General features: G+C 48.0%; 1 protein-coding gene across 4 annotated transcripts in view; it reads left to right on the forward strand.

Moving 5' to 3' along the window:
- Window positions 1–22913, forward strand: part of CLSTN1 (calsyntenin 1) — an 87773-nt gene that overhangs the window by 39874 nt on the left and 24986 nt on the right. For 2 of the 4 annotated variants that reach the window (XM_047871682.1, XM_047871685.1), the window contains exons 2-7: window positions 5156–5278; window positions 17645–17674; window positions 18863–19058; window positions 20467–20675; window positions 22278–22427; window positions 22570–22755. In XM_047871682.1, the coding sequence (XP_047727638.1) occupies window positions 5156–5278; window positions 17645–17674; window positions 18863–19058; window positions 20467–20675; window positions 22278–22427; window positions 22570–22755 (894 nt within the window). The remainder of the gene's footprint in view (window positions 1–5155; window positions 5279–17644; window positions 17675–18862; window positions 19059–20466; window positions 20676–22277; window positions 22428–22569; window positions 22756–22913) is intronic. The other 2 variants (XM_047871683.1, XM_047871686.1) reach the window with 1 other exon arrangement.

Genomic DNA, 22913 nt, shown 5'->3' on the forward strand with positions numbered 1-22913 from the left:
TCTGGCACAGGGCATGGCCACATTTGAGATGGTGGCTACTTGGTCACATTGGTCTCTGCTGACTCATAAAGTTCCCAAGACTGAGTGAGTCCCCTTTTATAGTTTTGTTTTTGTTTTTACCACATTGTATAACCCTTTAATTATAGCCACACCATTTTGGAATGTAGATGGTCATTGATATGTTTGTGTTCTCCGAGAGACTGGGACTTAATTCCCCAGAGCCCAGCGCCCAAGCGTGCGTAAGCAGTGTGCTTACATATAGTAGACATTCGGGAAAGATTTCTTGGAACAAACTCAAAGTCAGTGGGCTGTGAAGCTGAAAGGACCTTTGACATTAGGCTGGTTCGAAAGACCAGGGATAGTATGATTTAAATGAGAATTTATGACTGAGGGCAGGGCTTCGGAGAGTCTGCGAGAACCTGTGCCTTTTTGTATTTTGATTTTGGAACTATATGAATATTTTGCTTATTCTGAATGTCTTTGAGGAAAAGAAGAATCAGCTGGAGATTTTATACTTACATAGTTTAGGCCACTTTTCTGTGCAGACCATCTTTAACAAAGGGCCCGCTAACAGATCACATTCCGCTCCTTCGGGGAGGAAAGGGCTGGATTTTTTTCATCTAAGTCTGGTGGTTTGCAGCCTGTAGTCCCAGGGACCAGACGCCACCTAGTGGCAGCATTCCTTAATTGCAGATTCTTTTGATGGCCCAAGCTTAAAAATGGAATCTGCAAACAAAACATAACATCGTCTAGGATTTGCTGATGACGTGCTGGCAATCTCTTAGGACATTCAGCTGTTATTTATTATGTCCTTATTGGCCTAGTACGACCAGCCCAGGTTTCTGGAATGAGAAGGGGCACACATCAAGTGATCTTTTTGAAAGCAGTGTAATTCTCTTTATAGATGAAGAAAGCAATCAGAAGGGAGCTGTTTGGTGCTGGGTGGGTGTCAGGGCCACAGCACGCAGGCTTGGGAACCACCTCACCGGGGTGGGTGACTGGTGTGCCCTGGACAAGGAGTCAGCCCTCCTTGGCCCACAGAGCTGGGCTGTCCTACGGAGGCGTACGTTTTATATTTAAACTTAGCCCTGGAGTTGGCCGTTGTATTGTTTTCATCTTGGTTTTTTAAATCGGTGGCAAGTTCTGGTGATTAAGATCTGCCGCAGCCTCAAAAACCAGCCGTGTCCCCAAATCATAGGCGTGTCCCCCAGATGTGACCTACGTACGGAAGGTCGGCTGCCAGCCTTAGTGTGCCAGGACTTCCGTTAAGACTGTGCCACTCGGGCGCCTGGGTGGCGCAGTCGGTTAAGCGTCCGACTTCAGCCAGGTCACGATCTCGCGGTCCGTGAGTTCGAGCCCCGCGTCGGGCTCTGGGCTGATGGCTCGGAGCCTGGAGCCTGTTTCCGATTCTGTGTCTCCCTCTCTCTCTGCCCCTCCCCCGTTCATGCTCTGTCTCTCTCTGTCCCAAAAATAAATAAACGTTGGAAAAAAAAAAATTAAAAAAAAAAAAAAAGACCGTGCCACTCAAAATTTAGTGGGCTTTTTAATGATCTAGAATGTGGTAAAGTGAATCAGGTAAAGGCTGTCAACATGGGTGACGTGTTCCTTTATCTGTGATTTTTGGGGGAAGATGACAGAAATATCACTCACTTGTTTCTATAAATATTTGATAAGGCCAATTGAATGTGATGAAATATTAAAAATACCATTTATTAAATTTTTAAAAGTTCAGTCCTTGGAACCGGCCGAACCTCTTCATTCTGCAGCCAGCTGAAAGGAGCAGTTTATAAATTGTGAATTACAAAACGAGGATCCTGGGACCGGGGCTGTACAGACAGTTCTTTTTGCCTCGAACCGTCAGCCATTTTCAGCCGCGGGGCAGAAGTACATGCGTCGTTCTTCTGACCATCGCCGGCTTTATGCAGTCTGCTCCACCTGGCATTTCCACATTCCTTCTGGACTGAATACGCTCACTCGGCTGAAGTGTCAGCACTTTCACGGACTCACCCGTGGGAATAGTCTGCAGCTTTATTCGCTGTGCTTATAACTTCATTAATACCACCTTAATATGAAAACAGGTGGGAGTCAAATACTGCCGTGAAAGGTCCATTGTCAATAGTAAGTTGCACTCACATCTTCTGTGTTTTCAGATGAGATCAGTGACAAACAGTGGAGGCTTTGCTCCGCTTCCTTCAAGACCCGCCGTTTCTCGGTACTAGACCTGTGACTCCAGGCACCCGTCCACCTGTGTCCCCAGGACAGGTTAACAGGGTACCTGGGGAGGACGGGAGTCTCAGCCACAGGGTAAACACTCAGCCTGACGGCAGAGCAAGGTTATTTCGTGTGCCCAGTGGGACCCTCTCAGACCAGAGGCCGCAGCAAACTGGGGCCCATGCCAGGCACGCCCCCAGGTACTCGCCACTGTCCTAGAGGGTATTTCTGAAGAAGGGCAGATGCAGCCTACCCATCTAATTCTCTTCTTTGCCAAATCTCCTGTCCCGGCAGCAGCTTTTGTGAGTGGAGGAGATCCTTTCCGGAGGCCCTTTAAATGTTGGGTCTTCATGATCTGGGTTTGATCTCACATCATGTCTCCCCGTAACCGAATCCCAGCCTGCCTCTCCAGACAGATCCCGCAGTATCTCAGCGTGTTCTGTTCCTCCAGATTCTCTAGCCTCCTGGAATTGGAACACCCACCTGCCAGAAACAAAACACGAAAAGCACCTTCCCAGTGGTAAAACGCCAAGCCATACCTGGTTTTCTGTTCTCAGCACCAAAACCATCTTCTCTAAGAATTTACAAACCAAACACTGGGTTTATTTGTACTGTACGTGAAATTGTTTATATACGCATCCATTTACCAAATAGTTCCCAAGTAAAGGTGCAGTGCTGGGTGCTGGGGATTAACGGGGAACAAGGGGTCTCACTCTCCCAGAATCCGTGTTTTTGTTCACATACGTGTTTAGGAGGAGTAACAGCAACACCTCAGTGGCATTTTACCGGGTGCCAGGCTCTGTCCTGAGCGTTTCACACGTGACTGGTTTGATCACACAGCAGCCTATCAGGTGGGTACCAGTGCTGTACCCACTAGTACAGATGAGGAAACAGACCCGTGGGGGAAGCCGGGTAACCTGCCCCAACGTCCCAGGCTGCACCCCCTGCCCTGCCCTCTGTCCAGCAGTGTGGCGATGAGTAGCAGAAGAAAAGGAGGAGAGCAAGTGGGGGCAGAGTGCTGGAGGAGGGAACGTTTGACAGAGACCTGAGGGGATGAGTCCCCTGAGACCCTGCCAGGGGACTCCAGAGGTCAGAGCGGTTTTGGTTTTTTTTTTAATTTTTTTTTTTCTGACGTTTATTTACTTTTGATTCAGAGAGAGAGAGAGACAGAGTATGAACGGGGGAGGGTCAGAGAGAAGGAGACACAGAATCCGAAGCAGGCTCCAGGCTCTGAGCTGTCAGCACCGAGCCCGACGTGGGGCTCGAACTCACAGACCGTGAGATCGTGACCTGAGCCGAAGTCGGACGCTTAACCGACTGAGCCACCCAGGCGCCCCTGGAGGTCAGGGCGGTTTTAATAACATCACGATGTTACCTCCCTTCCTCCTCCTTCTCTCACACTTGCATGGTGGGTGCTCTCTAGGGGCTGGGTGACATGTGACAGCGTGGCATACTGGCCGCGGTAGAAGTGAGGACCCAGCCGTCTTCTGTGAAGCCAGACGGTAGAAAGATTTGCAAAACTGTAAAATGTTACCACTCTTTTAACTCTGTTTTCAAAAATAGTTATTTTCATAAAAATGTTATTTATGTTAACATATAATAGGTTTGTTTTTAAAAATGAATCGATAAAATTTTTCTTTTTTTGAGAGCATATTTTTGAGAAAGTGTGAGTGGGGGAGGGGCAGAGAGAGAGAGAACCCCAAGTAGGCTCTGCACTGTCAGCACAGAGCCTGATACGGGGCTCGAACCAACAAACTCTGGGATCGTGACCTGAGCCAAAGTCGGACCCTTAACTGACTCAGCCACCCAGATGCCCCAGTAATCAAATTTTTCTTGATTTTAATTTCCAGTGCAGTAAATGCCGGTAGGGATCGAGAGGATAGATCCCACGTAAACGAAAGCTGCTTAGGGTCCTCAGTAACATTTGGTGTCAGTGGGCTGTGAGAGCAGAGGTGGAGAACCACGCCGCCGGTTTAGAAGCGTCCCTCTGGCTGCCGTGTGCAGAGCAGGTGCAGGAGGGTAAGGGTGAGGCTGGTCACTTGGATTCTGTAAATATCCAGGCGAGCAGCAGAGATGATGAGAAATGGCTCTGTCTACACTGATTTTGTGTGTGTGTGTGTGTGTGTGTGTGTGTGTGTTTTCAGCTTATTTTTGAGAGAGAGAGAGTGCCCACACATGAGCATGGGGGGCGCGGGGAGAGGAGAGAGAGAGAGCGAGAGTGAGAGAGAGAGAGAGAGGGCGCGCGAGCGAGAATCCCAAGCAGGCTCAGTGCTGTCGGCGTAGAGCCAGATGCGGGACTTGAACTCACGAACTGTTGAGATCCTGATGTGAGCTGAAATCAACAGCCGGGTGCCTGACCGACTGAGCCCCGCAGGCGCCCCTTGTGTGTGTATTTTTGAAGACTGATAACCACACACGTAAAACCTCCCATCGTAACCATTTCTAAGTGTCTGCCTCAGTAGTGTTAAGTATCATTCCTCCTGTTGTGCGGCCAGTTCCCCGAACTGTTTTCAGGTCACAAAACAAACTCTGTACCCATTAAACGGCAACTGCCATGGGTCTGGATTCCTTTGAAAGCGAAGACGCGGGATTTGCTCTTGGTTTGGATATGGCGTGTGTAACCACGAACCATGAGATCATGACCATAGCTGAAGTCGGACGCTCAACCCACTGAGCCACCCAGGTGCCCCTAGAGCAATTTATTTCTTACTTCTGGTTGCTCCATAGACTCAGTTTCTACGTCACTGACTCTGGAATTCACAGTTTGACCCCTTGAGCGTCTTGATACGAATCTTTGCAACAACAGATACAAGTGTTGCCTTCCAGGCTAGTGAGAGGTTTGATTATTTTAGTAATAGACGTGTGTCTTTAAAAGCAGTTGAGTTTAAAGTAATAATTCTGACCTGGTCTATTTCCTTTCTTCTTCTTCTCTTTCTAAACCCAGTTAACAAGCACAAGCCGTGGCTCGAGCCCACCTATCATGGCATCGTCACAGAAAACGACAACGCGGTGCTCCTCGACCCTCCGCTGATCGCCCTGGATAAAGACGCACCTCTGCGGTTCGCAGGTACGAACGTGGCTTTTCTCTCCCCGGAAGTCCCGACTGGATGCGAAGCATTTCACACACCCCACTCGGACCGTTTCTGAGCCTCCCTGAAAATGTCTTGATAGCTAAGAGGTGTTTGTGGCTCCTGCGTGCTGCATTTTCTCCTTTTAACTCTAATAGTTGGCGCAGCTGAAAAAAAAGCCTGTACTTCTTGGAAGGCAAAACGTTCATTGCATCCTTGTATAATTCCTGGGTGTGACCGGAAACGGGAACACCTAGGCCAGTGCACCTCAGACCAGCGTGCGCACAGGGCACCTGAGGATTGTGTTAAAAATGCAGATTTGGGTCTGCCTGAATCTCTGTAACATTGAGTGTCATCTGTACTTCCTAAGAGCCCCGTAATTCCTGGCATCACACACGCAAAAATGCGGATTTGGCTACAGTGGGCCCGGGGGGGACCTGAGAACCTGCCTTTCTGACCTGGGGCCACTAGTGCTGCTGGGTCGTGAGCGGCAAGGACCTAGATAAACTGCGCCCTGGACTGTCCTTGCATTGCTTGGATTTTGGGTACCGGAAGAGGCTAAGCTGAAAAGTTGGAGCCGTGTTCATAGAAGAATCTTTTTGGCTCAGGTTTTACTTTCAGTAAATTTTTAATTTGAGTCGCCTCGTAAGATTGTAACCTGGGTGTTCATAAGAGATCTCTAGGATTGCTTTGGAGGTTGTCTGCTTTGTGACATTAAATAGCACTTTCCAAGTCAGAATGCTCTTGCTTTTACGCAGTGACCTTAGTAGCTTCCTTAGCTGGTGGAAAAAAGGGTTACTTCACCCTCTGTTTGCCTCAGGATCAAAACTGACGTTGTGATGTTAATTTTTAAAGACTAGTGTTTGCCTGATACTTCTCCAGAACACAGTCTCTCACATGAAGGAGGGTGTTTGTTCTCTTTGCCTACGGACAGATAAGGAAAATTCAATTAACTCGTACACATTCTATCATACATTAATTTTTCTGTGGTAAATTGAGGGAAATGAATGTGAGGTCATTTCTGAAGAGCTTTTTTTTTTTTTTTTTTTTTACACGGGCTCCACACCCAACCTGGGGCTTGAACTCACGACCCTGGGATCAAGAGTCGGATGCTCTACCGACTGAGCCATCCAGGTGCCCTCTGAAGAGCTATTTTAAAAATGAATTTGTTCTTCATTCTGTACGAGTGCCGTGTCCCATTTTCAGGGACGTAACCTGAGGCCAGTTAGTTTTACTTGTTTATTGGTTTTTCCAGAGAAACCCAGTGAGACGGACAGGACTCCGAGGAAGCGCTCTGTGCTGTGACCGCACGCAGTGTTTGTCCACGGAGGTGGTTGGTTTTGTTTGCTCCTAGATTTAAGACCATGTTAGCATCGCATATCGCTTTCCCCTGGACCTGCCTGGGTTCCGGGGTGTCTGTGTATATACACGTATACACGGGCGACCCACGTGTGCTACGAAGTTAGTATGCACGGTGCCTCCTTGGGGGTGTGACGTTTAGTGCTGTGTGAATAACCTTATCGGATGCCCTAGCTTACGCTTTTGAGTGGACTTACCCGTTTCTGACATTTCATAAATGCTGAGAGGATTGCAGCCCGGAGTGCTAGATTCACTCCCTGAGGCCTCGCAGTGAAGTACCAGCCGTTCACCCCTTGTGTCCAGAGCTCCCTCCTGCCGTGTTACTGATAATAGGGAACGTTTATAAAGCCTTTGCAGGGGTGCCCCGGTGGCTCCGTCGGTTAAGTGTCCGACTTCGGCTCAGGTCATGATCTCACAGTTCGTGAGTTCGAGCCCCGCGTCAGGCTCTGTGCTGACAGCTCGGAGCCTGGAGCCTGCTTCAGATTCTGTGTCTCCCTCTCTCTCTGCCCCTCCCCAGCTAGTGCTCTGTGTGTGTGTGTGTGTGTGTCTCTCTCTCTCAAAAATAAACATAAAAAAAATAAATAAATAAAGCCTTTGGAATGTTCCAGGCACTGTTCTAAGTGCTCTACAAATTTCTGTTTAATCTGCAACAATCTTAGGAGGTAAGAATGCTTCCTGCCATCCCTGTTTTATTTATTGATTTATTCTTAAAGTCAATACGTTTTTATATTTAAGGAATTTTACATGTGATTCCTTCCACTGCCGATCAGCTTAGTTCCTCTGAAGTCAGAATCATAATCTTCAAAATAGCCCTTTTAAAAAGAACTTTTGCTAGGTCCACAGTTGTCACCGTCTGCCCACGGTTTGTCCGGTCGGGCTCCTTTGATCTCCACTTGAACATGGGGATCCTTCAAACATCCCCCCACATTTTGGGTCAGAGTAGATGGATCTTGCCTTGTTCTCAGTTTCAGACACCCTCTTAACACGAAGACGTTCAAACCATGTTCACCCCTGGACTCTCACCCCCTAGACTTGTACAGATTTTGGGGATGTTCCAGTACATTTAAGTGCAGACATTGTATTCTCCGGTGAAAAACCTGAGAAAAGAAGGCATCTTTGTTTCACGCCAACATTAAAATTAGAATACTAATTCCGTGTAGCTGAGATTTCCCTTATATCCCCTGCCTGCAGTGATTCTGCAGTCCCGGAGCCACCCTTCGCGTTCGTCGGGCACCCCCACCATCACTGTACCTGTTTTCGGTACCTTGTTCCTTCTCCCCTGTAGCATCTGCACAGTGAGTTCTGGCTTGCAAGAGAGGACTTGCTTTGTGCTCTAGCACAAGTCGCTGTCAACAAACAGAACAAAAGCGAACGCAGGGGCTGCCCGCCATCCTCGTTTTCAGGAGAGGAAGCTGGGACACAGAGCGGTGACCTTATCTGTCAGCGCGTGTGAGAGGCAGGATTCTGAGCCCGGCAAGTGGCTCTTTGCTGCAAGGAGGCCCCGGGAGGTACCGCAGGATGCTGCAAGGGAAGCAGGAAGTGAAATAGACCTTGAGTACTAACTTTGAAGGAAAAAGTCCTGTTAATAAAATGCCGTTTATTTTTTTCTTTCTCATTTGATTTAATGCTGTTGTATCATTTATCAAAACCTAATGTATTATCATGAATGAAATAATACTTACAAAGTTTTATGTTTTTACGGGATTCCCAGCTGTTTTTTATTGATGTGCAAAAGTTACATATTGAGATTTTAAAAAACTATAAAGAGAAGCAACGTAGAGTCAAGTCATAGTGCTAATTGGATTGCATTTGCCATAGTTAGGTAAATCAGTTCTTTCCTTCTGGAGATTTTCATGGGGAAGCAGTTATTCTTATATTCTTTTTAAAAAATATAGTCCACATATTAAAAAGCAGCCCTTTTAAAGTATACAGTTCCCAGGGGTTTAGTATATTCACAGGAGTGTGCGACCATCAGCCACTATTTAAAATAATTTTTTTAATGTTTATTTATTTTTGAGAAAGAGAGAGAGAGACAGAGCTCGAGCAGGGGAGGGGCAGAGAGAGAGGGAGACACAGAATCTGAAGCAGGCTCCAGGCTCCGAGCTGTCAGCACAGAGCCCAACATGGGGCTTGAACCCACGAATCGTGAGATCATGATGTAAGCCGAAGTTGGATGATTAACTGACTAAGCCACCCAGGCACCCCGACCACTATTTAATTCCAGAACATTTTCCTCACCCCGAAAAGAAACCCTTGCACCTAGTGGCAGCTACTCCCCATCTCCCCATCCCCTTGGCAACCACTAATCTAGTTTGTGTCTGTGGATTTGCCTATTCTGGATTTTTTTGTGCCTAGTGTCTTTCACTTAGCACGGTAGTCTGAAGCTTCACCCGTGCTTCGGGAATAGCACGCATCCGGCCTTTGTTCCTTCTTATTGCCAAATAATATTCCATTGTATGGACAGACCACATTTCCCACTTATATGTTCATCAGCCGACGCACATTCGGACGGTTCCCACTTTCTGGACATCACGAATCTTGCTGCTCTGAGCATTAGCACACCAGTTTTTGCGTGGACGTAGGTCTTCCTAGCGCTTGGGTGTGCACCTGGGCGTGGAGTCTGTACTCCCACTAAAGCGTAGCCCTTGTCCCTCTGCCCCAGGGTGAGCAGCTGTGCCTCCTCTGTTGCCCTGGTACCTGTCCAGCTGCAGCACACAACACTGCCCCCATGAGGCCGGAGCCGACAGATGCAGCAGGAACAGACCCGGCTGGCCCGGACTTGAGTCCTGCCTTTGCCACTCCTGGCTGGATGGCCTTGGGCAAATTGCTCACCGTCTCTGTGTCTCAGTTTGATCGTTTGTAAAACAAGGATAGCAATGTCACGTGCCTCATGGGATGCTGGGATTATTAGCTCATTTATTGATGAATGTGAAAAGCTTGAAACAATGCCTGGTACATAGTAAGTGCCCCATACATCCAGTGTTTGCTGCTATTGTTATTAGTAATAGAATCTTAAAAAAATACATTTGTGTTTAACATTCTGTGAGAGAGATGTTTGCGTTTTTCTGTGATAGTCTTCATAGTGTTCTATTTTCTCACTAACTTTCTTAGGTAGTCTTTTGGGTAAGGCAGAGGCCAGATCTGGAGGCTTATTTTGATCTTAGATTGATTTTGGTAATGACATTGAATTTGATTTACCCCCATGAGGGTGCTGGCGGGGGGTGGCGGTGGCATCCAACACTTGCTGAGCTCTTAACAGTGTGGTGGAGCCTGTTTTAAGGGCTTTACGTGGGTTACTTCTTCGGATTCTTCTCAACAGTCTCCTACAGGAGGCCCTCTGGCTACTCCCAGCTTCCCTGATGAGGCAGGGGAGGATGAGGCAGGGGAGGATGGAGGATGGAGGGGAGGATGGAGCGTGTCCGTCAGTGGCATGGCAGCCTTGTTCTTCATTTAATCCCCACCCCCCGAGCCAGCATGGGGGGTGGGGTGGTTGTGCCCCACAGAATCCGTAGGAGGCACGAACGGCTTTGCCCACGATGGCACAGCTCGTAAGCGACAGGGCTGCCTTCCAGCCAGACGGTCTGACTCCAGTGTGGATTCACACATTCACCGTGTGCACTTCCCTGACGTTACCTTGAAAACTCTGGAGACGTCCCGGTTCACAGTCGTGTCCCATCACGGGATGTGAGTGTGAGTAACATAACCACCAGAGGTAACTCGTCAAAGCCCCCAAATAAATACATGTGTAACATCGGAAGCTTAGTCTCTAGAGTGCGTTGTAAACTGTCGCCAATCAGGCATTCGTGTTGAACGATGACAGGGTCTGTCTAGCCAGATTGTTTTCATGGGGGAAATCAAGAGGCTAAAGTCTCGGTACTTGGCAGCTATTTTAGGAAATTAACATGAGTCAGGTCCTTACTCACCCCTTTTCCTTAATCTGCTAATATCCTGAGTAGACGTGGGTATGAAAATATATTGTGTAGTTGATACATTTGTTGTATATGTACACGCAAATACACATACGTTGTATATTTGATATATTTGAGTTCAGAGCCCATACCGTGTAGGCCCTGGTGCTGCGGCTTTGACCGTCCTCCCGCCTCCCTGCCTGTATGACGAGCCCAGGCTTCCCTCTCCGCCCCTGCCCCTTGTTTTCAGGCTCTTCCCTGTACAAGCCGGTTCCATGTCAGCACTTTTTCCTGCCTTCCCAGACGGAGTTCGGGTAACCTAGAAGACGAAACAATCATGGTACGAAGAGAATCCGAAAGCAGTTTCAGGGCAAGAATGGGAACTTTGTCTTTGTCGATATTTAATTAGAACCGACACAGACCTGTGATTCTTTTCTCTGTATTCTGTGCAGTTCGTGTGACTCATGTGTCCTGATGAGGCCTGTGGGGTTGACTGTGGCACATGACCACCCACTTTGGCTTTTTTAACATGTGCAACTAGGCAGACGTTTTTGCTGCAGTCAGTTGGATGTATTCAGTTCAGCCAAATGAAATCACCATTTTTGTATGTTGAAAATAGCAAATATTTGAAAAAATGGAGTGCCAGAAATCTCATGTGGTTCGGCCCAAAATAAGGCAGTACTCCATGGAGTCAGCAGTTTTTGTTTAGTGTCTTATTTATTTTTGAAAGCGTGCAAGTGGGGGAGGGGCAGAGAGAGGGGGGCAGAGGATCCGAAGCAGGCTCTGTGCTGACAGCAGCTAGCTTGACGTGGGGATTGAACTCACGAACCGTGAGATCGTGACCTGAGCCGAAGTTGGACGCTCAACCGACTGAGCCACCCAGGTGCCCCCGTTGAGTTAATGGTTTTAAGTATCTGGACATTAGGACAGAAACTCCATGTTAAGTTATGGACTAGAGTGAATTCATTCTGGATGCCTCCAGGAGAGGTTTGGAATAGTAATCAGTAAATATTAGGTAGCCGTGCCAGATCTCCTAGAGAATATAAAAAAGCATAAAAGTGCGTTCTTGTTCCCAAAGCAGCCGGTAATCTAGATGAGAAAGCAGAACCAGCACTGACAAAGAGTTAAGTGGAGATACCCAGTGAGAGAGGCAACACCCAGTCTGGACTGGCGTCCTAAAAAGGCAACAAGAGGTTGGTTAAAGAGGGTACAGAAGTAAGTGGGCGTTAGGGTGGGTGGAGCTTATGAACACGGGGCAGGCAGGGGGAAAATAGGAGCAAGGCTGGGAACCAGAGGGGCTTCCAAAGGGAGGGATGAATAGTCAGTGGGCGGGGTGAGCGCCTGGCACAGGAGGATTGAAGTCTGCTTGGGGGCCACGAGATCTCTGCTGCCAGGCTGAGTAGACGGGCTGTGCTGCGCATGTGGGTTTACACCGTGTCCGGATCGCCCAGGCCGTGCGTCCAGTGCAGGTGTCCTCGTGGCTGAGTCTGTGCCTCCAGGAGAGCCTGAGAAATCTGTAACCAGACAGCGAGGTTCGGAAGCCACGGACAGGCCCGTCTCTCAGGTGTAGACTACGGCCTGCCTGCGTTGGAACCATCAGATGGCACTCGTTAAAAATGCAGATTATTGGGCTCCACCCCAGAGCTGCTACTGAGTCAGAGTTTCTGGGGCTGGAGCTTGACAAACCACATTTTTAACAAGCTCCTCAGGCTGTTCTTGGCACGCTGACGTTTGAGAGCCTTACTGTAGCCAGTGAGGAGCCGCCAGGGCAGTGTCCTCGGCTTGTGCAAGGTGACCCTTGGGGGTGTGGTGGTTGTTGTTCAGCGGCACGTTTAAGGCGTCTTGGAAAACTGCTCTGATCTGAGCAACATGTGAGCTTGTGCCAGAAATTAGCCTGGACCAGTAAGCAAAGAAGTCAGAAGTCACTGAAAATCAGGGTCAGCCTGGGAGCTGGGCTGCAGCTGGGAGCATGGGCACCAGGGCCGCATAGAAGTGGGTTAGGGACAAGAGTGGGATTAGCAGGGACATCGTGGTGGACACTTGCTGCTCAGCACATGTCCATTTTCAACTTAACGGCCCCTGACCTCTTTCCCACCGCGTCCAGGTTGGTGGATCCACAGTCCATGACCCCGACTTTTCCAGCCAAGAGCATACAAGCCCAGGCTGGGCCGACCAGATGCTTCCCTCTTGGATGAGAACACTGAGCGGAGGGTCCAAGACACTAACGCCGTTTGCTGTCGTATCCCAGCCACCCAGGCTGTTTTGCTCTGGGAGTCCTGTCTCTGTCCCCGCCTTGGCTTCTGGCTATTTCCACATCCTTTTCCCTGGCGTGCAGTCAATTCCACGAGCTGCTGATGATGGCTTTTCACTGGAGTCCCCTTTCTCTTGGAACCCTAACTGTCCGAGCCGGCACTAGTGACTTACATAAGGAGTGTATATGAGGGCAGGGTTCCCTGGGATCTGGGAGACCGTAGGATGGGCTAGAGACACCCTTCCAGTGTCGCGCGTAGCGCGGGGCCATACTCCAGTTTGGAAGAAGATGTGGAGAGAAGGCGGGGCCAGCCTGAAACCGAGGTTTCTCAACGGGAAAGGGAGGGCTACCACTGTGAGCCAGGAACCCTGGACATGACTTTGGACATTGAGAAGTCAAATGTATACTTTCTTGGGTTTATCTGTCATTCTGTTTTTATGGTTTGCTTTAAAAAAAAAAAAAGTGCTTCATTAAACTTCTTTTACTATTTCGGATGCTCTTGGGGAATGACAGGGAAGAGAGGTCTGTGTATTCAGAGGCCAGCACACCTGAAGACGACATCGGGAATGCTGGTGGGGCCCTGCGTACAAGAAGAGAGCAGGGCTTCTGCGGGCTTACCTGGCAGAGCAGTGGTAGTAGGTGGTCTGAATCGGGTGGGAAGGGGCGGGGCAGGAAGAATAGAGTAGGAGACGTGACTTTGAGAGGTCCTTCCTTGCAGAGGCTGAGGAAGGCTGAGTCCAGGGGAGAAGCCCTGGGAACACAGAGGGGCAGAGTCCCCGGGGTGTGATGCCATGGGACATGTGTAATACACATAGGTAGCTGTCATGTGTATGTAACTAATAGATCTGTAGGCACAAGGACGGAGGAAAGAGGGAAGAATGGGTTATGACAACTTGAAACATCAGCTCCTAAAAGAATGGGGACAGAACGTAACAACCTGGTCCCTGGCTGGGGAGAGGAAGATCGTAAACTGAGTGTAGTTGGATACTGTGAAAATACCTCAGGAATTGTTAATTTTGTTGGCTGAGCCACGTTGCTGTAGTTCTGTTAACGAAAGTCTGTCTAATGAACATTGTATGCATTAAAGTCTGGCCTTAAAATATTCCAGCAAAGGGCGCCTGGGTGGCTCAGTCAGTTAAGCATCTGACTTCAGCTCAGGTCACGATCTCACGGTTCACGGGTTCAAACCCCGTGTCGGGCTCTGTGCCGACAGCTCGGAGCCTGGAGCCTGCTTCCGATGCTGTGTCTCCCCCTCTCTCTCTGCCCCTCCCCGGCTCGTGCTCTGTCTCGAAAATAAATAAACTTAAAAAAAATGTTTTTAAATACTCAAGCTAAGAAACAAGCAGGGAGTTGGTGAGAATAAGTGGAGCAGACCTCTGGGCCTTAGTTCCTTAACTGGTACCATCAGCCAAAACCCAGGGAGTTACCCCAGACCCCTCTCTCTGTCCAGCTGGTTTCCAAGCCCTGCCGGTCCTGAAAATCCCCCACGTTTCCTCCTGAGACTGCCTGTGTTTGGCCCTTACCACATCTCGTCTGAAAGACTGCAGTATTTTCCTTTGTTTACTTGCCCCTCACCTTGCTGCCCTCGGGCCTGTCTCCCTCACTGAAACCGAGGTTGTGGGTGGAAGAAAGAGGTGGGCCCGCCAAGTGGGTATACCGCCAGGTCTGCAGGTATACAACGTGCAGTGGCAGGCTTACAACGTGCAGTGTCACACGGTAGAGAAAGCCCATGTCCGCCCGAGTGTGAGGCCCGTGCTGCCCTCTGGCCAGATGGTTTTTCAAGTCATTCTAGGCAGAAGGACCCAGCCTGCCAGCAATTTAATAGGCACCCGTGGACTTGAGGCGCCACGTACTTTTGGTATAGCCCGTTATTCAAGTAGCTCCGTTAATACTCCAGACAGGCACGGATTTGTAGAAAGGACAAGTACACACTTTTGTTGTGCTCATTATAAATAGATCCAGTCTTTCAGAGAGCAGCCCAGACACACGTGAGTTTCGAAACAATGTATATTCTTTTATTGGATATTCCTACCTTTGAGATGCGGTTCTGTAACAAATTGTAATACCCATGCGTGTTCACAGCCGAATCTCGGATTCCCATTCCCCCATCCGGACCTTCTCTTCCATGTTGGCCGAAAGCGATTTATTAATCCTTGGGTTTCTCGCTCATAATCCCACAGTATTGTCCGTACTTTCAAAACACACCCTGCATCTGACTGTTCCTCACCACCCTGCACACCCCTGGTTCTGGCTTTCAGCTTCTCGTGCCTGTGTTACTCCAGTAACCATTTTTGCCATATAGATACACATATCTTTTTCTTAAAGACTGTGTTTTTAACTAATCTCTACACCCAACATGGGGCTTGAACTTGCAACGCCGAGATCAAAAGCCCATGCTCTGCTAACCGAGCCAGCCAGCACAGCCCCTTTGCCTGCTTACGTTTGATTTATTTTCACCATGGCAGCCAGTTGGGTTCTTTAAAATATAAACCGTATTGATTTTTTTCTCTGCATAAAACTTTCCAGTCATTCCTTCTCACTTGGAGGACAAACTTCACTTCTTGTAGCAGCCGCCATGGCTTCACATTACTAGTACATCTTCGTCTGGCTTCACCTTCTCTCCCCTGCAGTAGTGCCTAAGCCAGGCCAGGCCCAGGCCTGCCTCAGGGCCTTTGCACTTGCTGTCCCCTTTGTTTGAAATTCTTCCCTAGATAAGCATGTGGCTTGCTTCCTTAGCACCCTCTGGTTTCTACTCAGACATTATCAGCGAAACCTCCCCTGGACAACTGAAGTATAAAATTAAAACACCCCAGGGGCTCCTGGGTGGCTCAGTGGGTTAAGCTCAGGTCATGATCTCACAGTTCGTAGGTTTGAGCCCCACGTCAAGCTCTGTGCCGACAGCTCGGAGCCTGGATCCTGCTTCGGATTCTGTGTCTCCCTCTCTCTCTATCCCTCCCCAAGGAGTGCTCTGTCTCTCTCTGTCTCTCAGAAATAAATTAATGTAAAAAAAAAAAAATTTAAGAAAAAAATTAAAACACCCCATCGCCTTCCTACTCTCTGAGTTCTCCTCCCTCCTCCCAGCCTGGTATCTCGAAGGAGAGATTTAGGGAGTGTACATCTTTTGGCAAACACTTCCACTTCTCATGATAATCTCATGATCAGAAACAGTCCCAAGGACTTTGCTTGAATGAGTGTCTTTATACTTTTATTAAGCAATGCACTATGTAGGTAGCCTTATCCAAGTCAGATACCTCATCCTGGGGTCTTAAATCTGCACTAACCTGTGCAGCGGCCTTTGTCGGGAAGGCACCCTCAAGTCAGTCAGTTATGCCAACTCAGATTATGCGGATCTGGATCACCAGTTTCTCTCTCTCTCTCTCTCTTAATGTTTGTTTGTTTATCTTGAGAGAGCACATGCATACAAGTGAGAGCGAGTGGAAGAGGGGCACAGAGAGAGAGAATCCCAAGCAGGCTCTTTGCTGTTAGTATGGAACCCGACGCGGGGCTCAAACCCACAAACTATGAGGCCATGACGTGAGCTGAACGAAATCAGGAGTCGGATGCCTAACCGACTGAGCCACCCACGTGCCCCGAGAAACTGATTTTTTAAAAATATTATTCAATTTTAATATGAATTTAAATTTAATTTTAACCCACGTGCCTCGTGGCTCCTGTTTTGGGCAGCACAAGACCCACAGCGACAGCAGGAAGCGTGGTTAGAAATCTCTACCACAGAAAGTTCAGTAGCAGGAAACTGGAATTACGGTATAGTCACAGGATGGAAAATAATTACAGTAAGAGCAAACATTTATTTGTTGGGTGCTTTCTTTAAGCCAAGCGGTGTCTCAAGCACTTGACCTGCCAGAACCCCTTGGATTCTTGCTGAACATAGTAGTGGAAAGAAATACGCTATAGCCTTCCGCCAACAGGGGTGAATGAATCCTAGATGCACAAGGCTGAGGGGAAAAGCAAGTCACAAAAGTTGCCTACCATGTGATAGCATTTTTCAAACCTTAAAAACAAGCAAAGTGAAACACTGTTCGTGGGTATACAGATACATGGTAAAGCCATTAAAAGGCAAGAGAATTCAGGCTACGATGCTTTTTGTGGAGAGAAGATGCCCCAGTGAGCCGGCTCTGTCCCCTCCTGACCTCCTGGCCTCTGCACGTTGTCACAACTCGTCTGCAGCCGCCCTGGGGTGAGCAGGCACCACTTGTGTGGACTTGCTAGGACAGCGTTTTCACTAGAAGCCGTGATCATTGTGGCATCACCGAAGCTAGCAATGAATCTGGTTTCAGTTCGCGGTGAAGCACGTGTTCGGTTACAAGAGGGGGTGGCTTACGTCAGTTGCCTCGGTCGGGTTCCTTAAGCCCTTGTTATTTAGCCAAACCCTTTGCTCCAAATGTTTGTTTTTTGTTTCCTCTTGTCTCATGCTGAGTTGAGTGTTACCAGAATCGAGCCGCAAGAACTTAGTTTGAAAATGAAAAATCCGAAAATTGTAAAATAACAAATATGTTTACTTATGAACCGTTATCGTGAAAGTGTTGGTTAGAAGAAAAGTCCAAACGACACCTGAGGGCGTTACGAATCAATCTTTATAGCAGATTTCATCTGTAGGTCAGTGTAATTTCAAAATTACCTAGTGGTTTGTGGTAAGTTGCATTCAGAGACATCCTGCTGCCGAGGGTCCGGTTTTGCTGTTGGGAGTCTACGAGTGGCCCGGAGCTGATGGTTGAATTTATGTCAAGCTTTTCTGTGTAATATGTGCATCTTTGACTTTTTTCCTTATTGTTCCGTCTTTATTCTTTCCTGCATTACTGACATGGGTTTATCTTTTCTCCCTTTAGAGAGTTTTGAGGTGACAGTCACCAAAGAAGGTGATAAAGGGTTCTTTCTATCCCTCCTATGAATATTAACCCACTAACTTTGTTTATAAAATTGGGAATCAGCCCTTAAACGGAAGAAACTGTCATGCTATTTTACCCTGATTTATTCTCCTACTTTGTTTCTATTTTTAAATATATTGATGGAAATTGTATGTAACCAAACCCTTGGTTAGAAATATCTAGAAATCAGACATCCATTTGAACTGTTCGGATAATACTGTACATTTGTTTCTTAATTGAACTTAAGAGATTCACTTTGTAACCATTTTCTAGGAGTTGTAATTTTGGAAGAGTGCAGCCTTATTTTTACATGAAATACGTTTTTTTTTTTGAACATCTACGTATACATCAAAAGACTTAATGTTCTCCCACCGACAAGAATGGAAACCTAGATTTCACCCCTCATTAAGCTTGTGAGCCAACGTCCAGGTGCTGATGTCCTGATGTCCCCAGGCAGGCTTGTTTCGCAGGTCTGATAGGCTAGCTTTGGAAACCAAGGCAAGTCTAGCAAATCCCTCCCTGTGATGGAACCGATCTTCATAGTAAACCATAGCTGTTGAAATGGATGCCTGAAAAGTTGGTATTTCTACCTTTCTCATTTAGTAGTTTGTTTTGATTCCCTAATTTTAGCCAGGCTCATTGCACAGGAAGACTTGTTTCTTTTGACTTTTTTTTTTTTTTGACAGAATTTCTGTAATTACGGTGCTGAACCTTTTATGTTACCCTCCTTCCTCTCTCGACACTTAACTGCATTTTAGCCTTCTCTCTGGTCCAAATCAAAATCGCTGCCCGGCTGTCCCCAGTAGCTGGGGACAGTTTCTCTGCGTTACCAGGCCATGGCTGTTTGCTAACGAGACCACTTTTACCCTGGAGCCGTCCTAATAAGTACTCCTGTGAAATGCCTGTCTATGTTTTCTCTTTTTCTCTTTTGTATTCCTGCATGAATGGATGCAAAGTTAAGCAAGTTGCTTGGAAAGCGAGAACATGCTTCTTTTTACTAAAGCCCCAGAACTTATCCCTGTCCAAGCACAGTGCCCTTGCTTTGTCCACAGACCCTCTAAACCCCTGGCTGCCGAACTGTTGTCATTTCTTTTCTGGGGGGGAGGTATGGGAAGGGGGAGGGGAGCACGCAGACTCCGGGCGGCAGAAACTCTAACCTGCGCTGCTTTGACTCCCTAGGTGAGATTTGTGGATTTAAAATTCATGGGCAGAATGTCCCCTTTGATGCAGTGGTAGTGGATAAGTCCACTGGCGAGGGAATAATTCGCTCAAAAGAGAAACTGGACTGTGAACTACAGAAAGACTACACATTCACCATCCAGGCCTATGACTGCGGCCAGGGGCCGGATGGCGCCAACGCGAAAAAGTCTCATAAGTAAGTAAGCTGATCAGAGAGAGCGCGTGCGAAGAAAGCAGTGCTGACCCTTGCTTTCTTTCTGTGTCCCCGAGACTTTCTGTGTTCTTAGAGATGAGGCAGAAGGTATTTCTGGCTCTCCACCGAAATTGTAAGCTCCTTGAGGATAGGAATCCTGTCTGTTTATTACCCTGCAGCATTAGTTGTCGAATAAGCAAATGAATGGGCAGTTTTATCCCACCCAGCACTCTAATGACAGAAACTAGAGCTCTACACTGAAAATTGGGAAAGCTCATTTTTTCCTCCAGGAAGATATTTTGTTGTTAGGTTTCTTTTTCCTGCAAATTCAAAAGGCAGGGCATTCGTTCACGCTGGTGGGAGCGGGCTGACTTTGGCGCCCCATCCTGGACGTGTTCATATCCATATCCTTTGAGAACTGCTGGTGGAACAGACAGGACTCTGAACTAGACCTGGATTTAGAATTCCAGTCTTTTCTCCGCCATTTTCTGTCCCTTCGGCACGGGGCAAGTTTCGTCTTGTTGAGTCTCGGTTTCTACTTGGCTCCTGGGCTAGGGAGAGAGGGGCCCGCTGCCACGAGACCCATCGTGAGGGTCAGGAGGATGAGCGGCGTTGGGTGTGGAGGGTCTTGGTGCACACCGGGGGTGCTGAGTGCCAGAGAACTACTCCTCATCCTTTTCACACCGTGCGATATTACTGTTGTCCTTGAAAAAGCCTTCTGTGAGTCAGAGATCCTGTCTGAGTCAGAAACACGCCCGGATCAATAGCCCTGAGACTGACCCTTTCCTCTCTTTGTAGCCAAGTCTGTGGTGCCTTAGTTTTCTCATGCCCGAGATGGGGAGGTGGAAGGGCAGCACGGGGTCGGCCAGGGAGGGAGCACTGAGGTCGCTTGGAGGACGGACCTTCGTTTGTTGGATCAGTTGGTGGGTCATGGGCAACAGTGGGCTGCGAGCCGCCTCCATTCCCTAGAAGCAGGACAGGATTGGTTTCCATGCTCCTGGTCAGACTCCCCATCCACGTTTCCCATCTTATGTGTCTTACTCCTTCTTCCTTTGGGTCTAATTGTGTCTGATCTAGTTCATCTCCCTTCTGCATGCCCTGTCCCGTATTGTCCAGAAAACCCCAAGTCTCCAAGTCTCTTATTTTACTGCCTCTTTTTTTTTTTTTTTTTTTTTTTTACCAGCCGTCTTACTCCTAGGACCTGGAAGAATCAACCTAAATTCCTATTTTAACTTTCTGAAGTCCTCTCCATGCTAAAATAACAACAGTGGCTAGTGTAATTTTTTTCTCCATCATACAAACTTCATGAAATAAGATACTAGCAAAAGGAAACATAAAAATGGGGCAGAACTGGTGTACTTTGGGTTAAAAAAACAAACCGAACACACAGCTTTTTGTCGTCTTCTTCCAGAGCAACTGTCCATATTCAGGTGAACGATGTGAACGAATATGCACCTGTGTTCAAGGAGAAGTCCTACAAAGCGACCGTCATCGAGGGGAAGCAGTATGACAGTATCCTGAGGGTGGAGGCCGTGGACGCTGACTGCTCCCCCCAGTTCAGCCAGATATGCAGCTATGAAGTCGTCACTCCAGACGTGCCGTTTGCTATCGACAAAGATGGTGAGTCAGAGGAACAGGCCTTCCTCACCAAGGTGACGGTCCATTGGCAGTTCTGCACGTCGGCGAAACTCAGATTGGAGACCGGCTTCATCCATCCCTTCAGGATGCTGTAACAAAGTACCATGAGCTGGGGGCTCAAACAGTAAACAGTTTGCACTGTTCCGGAGGCTGGGAGACCGGGATCAAGGTGCTGGCAGATTCAGTGTCTGATGAGGACCCGAGTCCCGGTTCCCAGGTGGCCATCTTCTCCCTGCGTCCTCACATAGCGGGGAGAGAGCCCTCTGGGATCCCGGTATGGGGGCCCCACACTCACGACTTCATCTAACCCTCAGTTCCTCCCCTAGGCACCACCTCCTAATATCACATTGGGGGTTAGGACTTCAGCATTCAGATTTGGAGGGGACAAGTATTCATTTCATAGCAGAGACCTAATGGTGTGTGAGTTTCAGATAAATATTTTTTCACTCTGTCCCCTGAAAGCCTTTTTGTTGGCACCTGAAGTCATGGGTTCTTTTTTTGGGCGCCCTATTTTTGCTTCTTCCGCCAAGGTCTAATAAAAAACCCCCCACCTGACATGTTTTTAATCTGTACCTTCTCACTTCTCTATCAAAGTGCATCTGAAAAGACTGACCTTTAGTTGGTCTGTCTTCTGCTCTCCATTCGATTTGGATCTTCTGTCTCATCTTGAAGACGAAGGTTTCTGCCTTACTGCCAGGTGCTCCAGTCCTTTGTAATTGAGCAGAATGAACTCATGCTGGAGCTCAGCTTTTTTTTTTATTAGGTTATGGCCTCTTGATGGGGATGCAGTGTCTCTGTTGTTAATGCACAGTCCAGAATCTTTGATGAAATTACGGACATTGCAAACACTTTGCAGACGTCTGTACCCATATTCAGAAGCAGGCTTCTGTTCTAGTAGGTGGGGGTAGGGAATCTCTGTCTCTTCCTGTCTCTGTGACACACACACACACACACACACACACAGAGTAAATCTTTGAGCAAGAAATATTTAATGCAGCTTCATCTAGTATTTAGTATTTGAAGTACTGAAATTACTTTTCTTTATTCTCTCATATATTAACTACTTAATCTTAAAGCACATGTAAAACCAAAGAAGAAAAACTATAAGAATAAATGGAGGTTGAATTGTGTAGATTCATTCCTTCTGTTTCAACAGCCCTTAAAGATGGATTTAGTATGCGTTCAAGCGCCGGAAAGCAAGACCAAGCATTAATTAGCTCGAGCATCAGTTTGATTTCCGTGTCCGTGTTTATAACACTTAGAACGCATGTACTTTGTTTTTTGTGTTTTTATTTAAAAAAAATATTTTAATGTTTATTTATTTTTGAGAGAGAGAGAGAGAGACAGACTGTGACTGGGGAAGGGGCAGAGAGAGAGGGAGACACAGAATCGCAAGCAGGCTCCAGGCTCTGAGCTTTCAGCACAGAGCCCGATGCGGGGCTCGAACTCATGAACCATGAGATCATGACCTGAGCCAAAGTCGGATGCTTAACTGACTGAGCCACCCAGGTGCCCCAGAGCAGGTGTGCTTTGTGTTTCGGCACAACTTTGCCTTCTCACTGTTGTTTGTTTCCCCTCTGGAAGGTTACATAAAAAACACAGAGAAGCTAAACTATGGGAAAGAACACCAGTACAAGCTGACCATCACCGCCTACGATTGCGGGAAGAGAAGGGCAGCGGAAGACGTCTTGGTGAAGGTCAGCGTCAAGCCCACCTGCTCCCCCGGGTGGCAAGGTGAGCTTCATTCTCCTTTCTGCTCTCACACCTGTTCTGACACGTCACATACCAGAGGGCCTAAAGTGTGAGTCTTCCTCCTTCCTTCCCTCCTTCCCTCCTTCCCTCCTTCCCTCCTTCCCGGATTTGTGGACCCACACAGGATGGAACAAGAGGGTCGAGTATGAGCCTGGCACGGGCTCTTTGGCCCTCTTCCCAAATGTGCACCTGGAGACGTGCGACGAACCCGTGGCCTCAGTGCAGGCGACGGTAGAGCTGGAGACCGGCCACATCGGGAAAGGCTGTGACCGTGACACCTACTCTGAGCAGTCTCTTCACCGGCTGTGTGGTAAGGGGGCCTGGTGGTCTTCGGTGAGGGCGAGAGACACCCTTTCAGATGGAAGAGAGTGTGTGTGTTGGCGGTGGGGAGGGGGGGTTTGTTTATAACCCTAAACCGGAACAGACTCTGACTTTCTGACACGGCTGTTACTGCCTTGGCTAATTGTC

This window comes from Prionailurus viverrinus, chromosome C1 (assembly GCF_022837055.1).
Source record: "Prionailurus viverrinus isolate Anna chromosome C1, UM_Priviv_1.0, whole genome shotgun sequence".
NCBI lineage: Eukaryota > Metazoa > Chordata > Mammalia > Carnivora > Felidae > Prionailurus > Prionailurus viverrinus.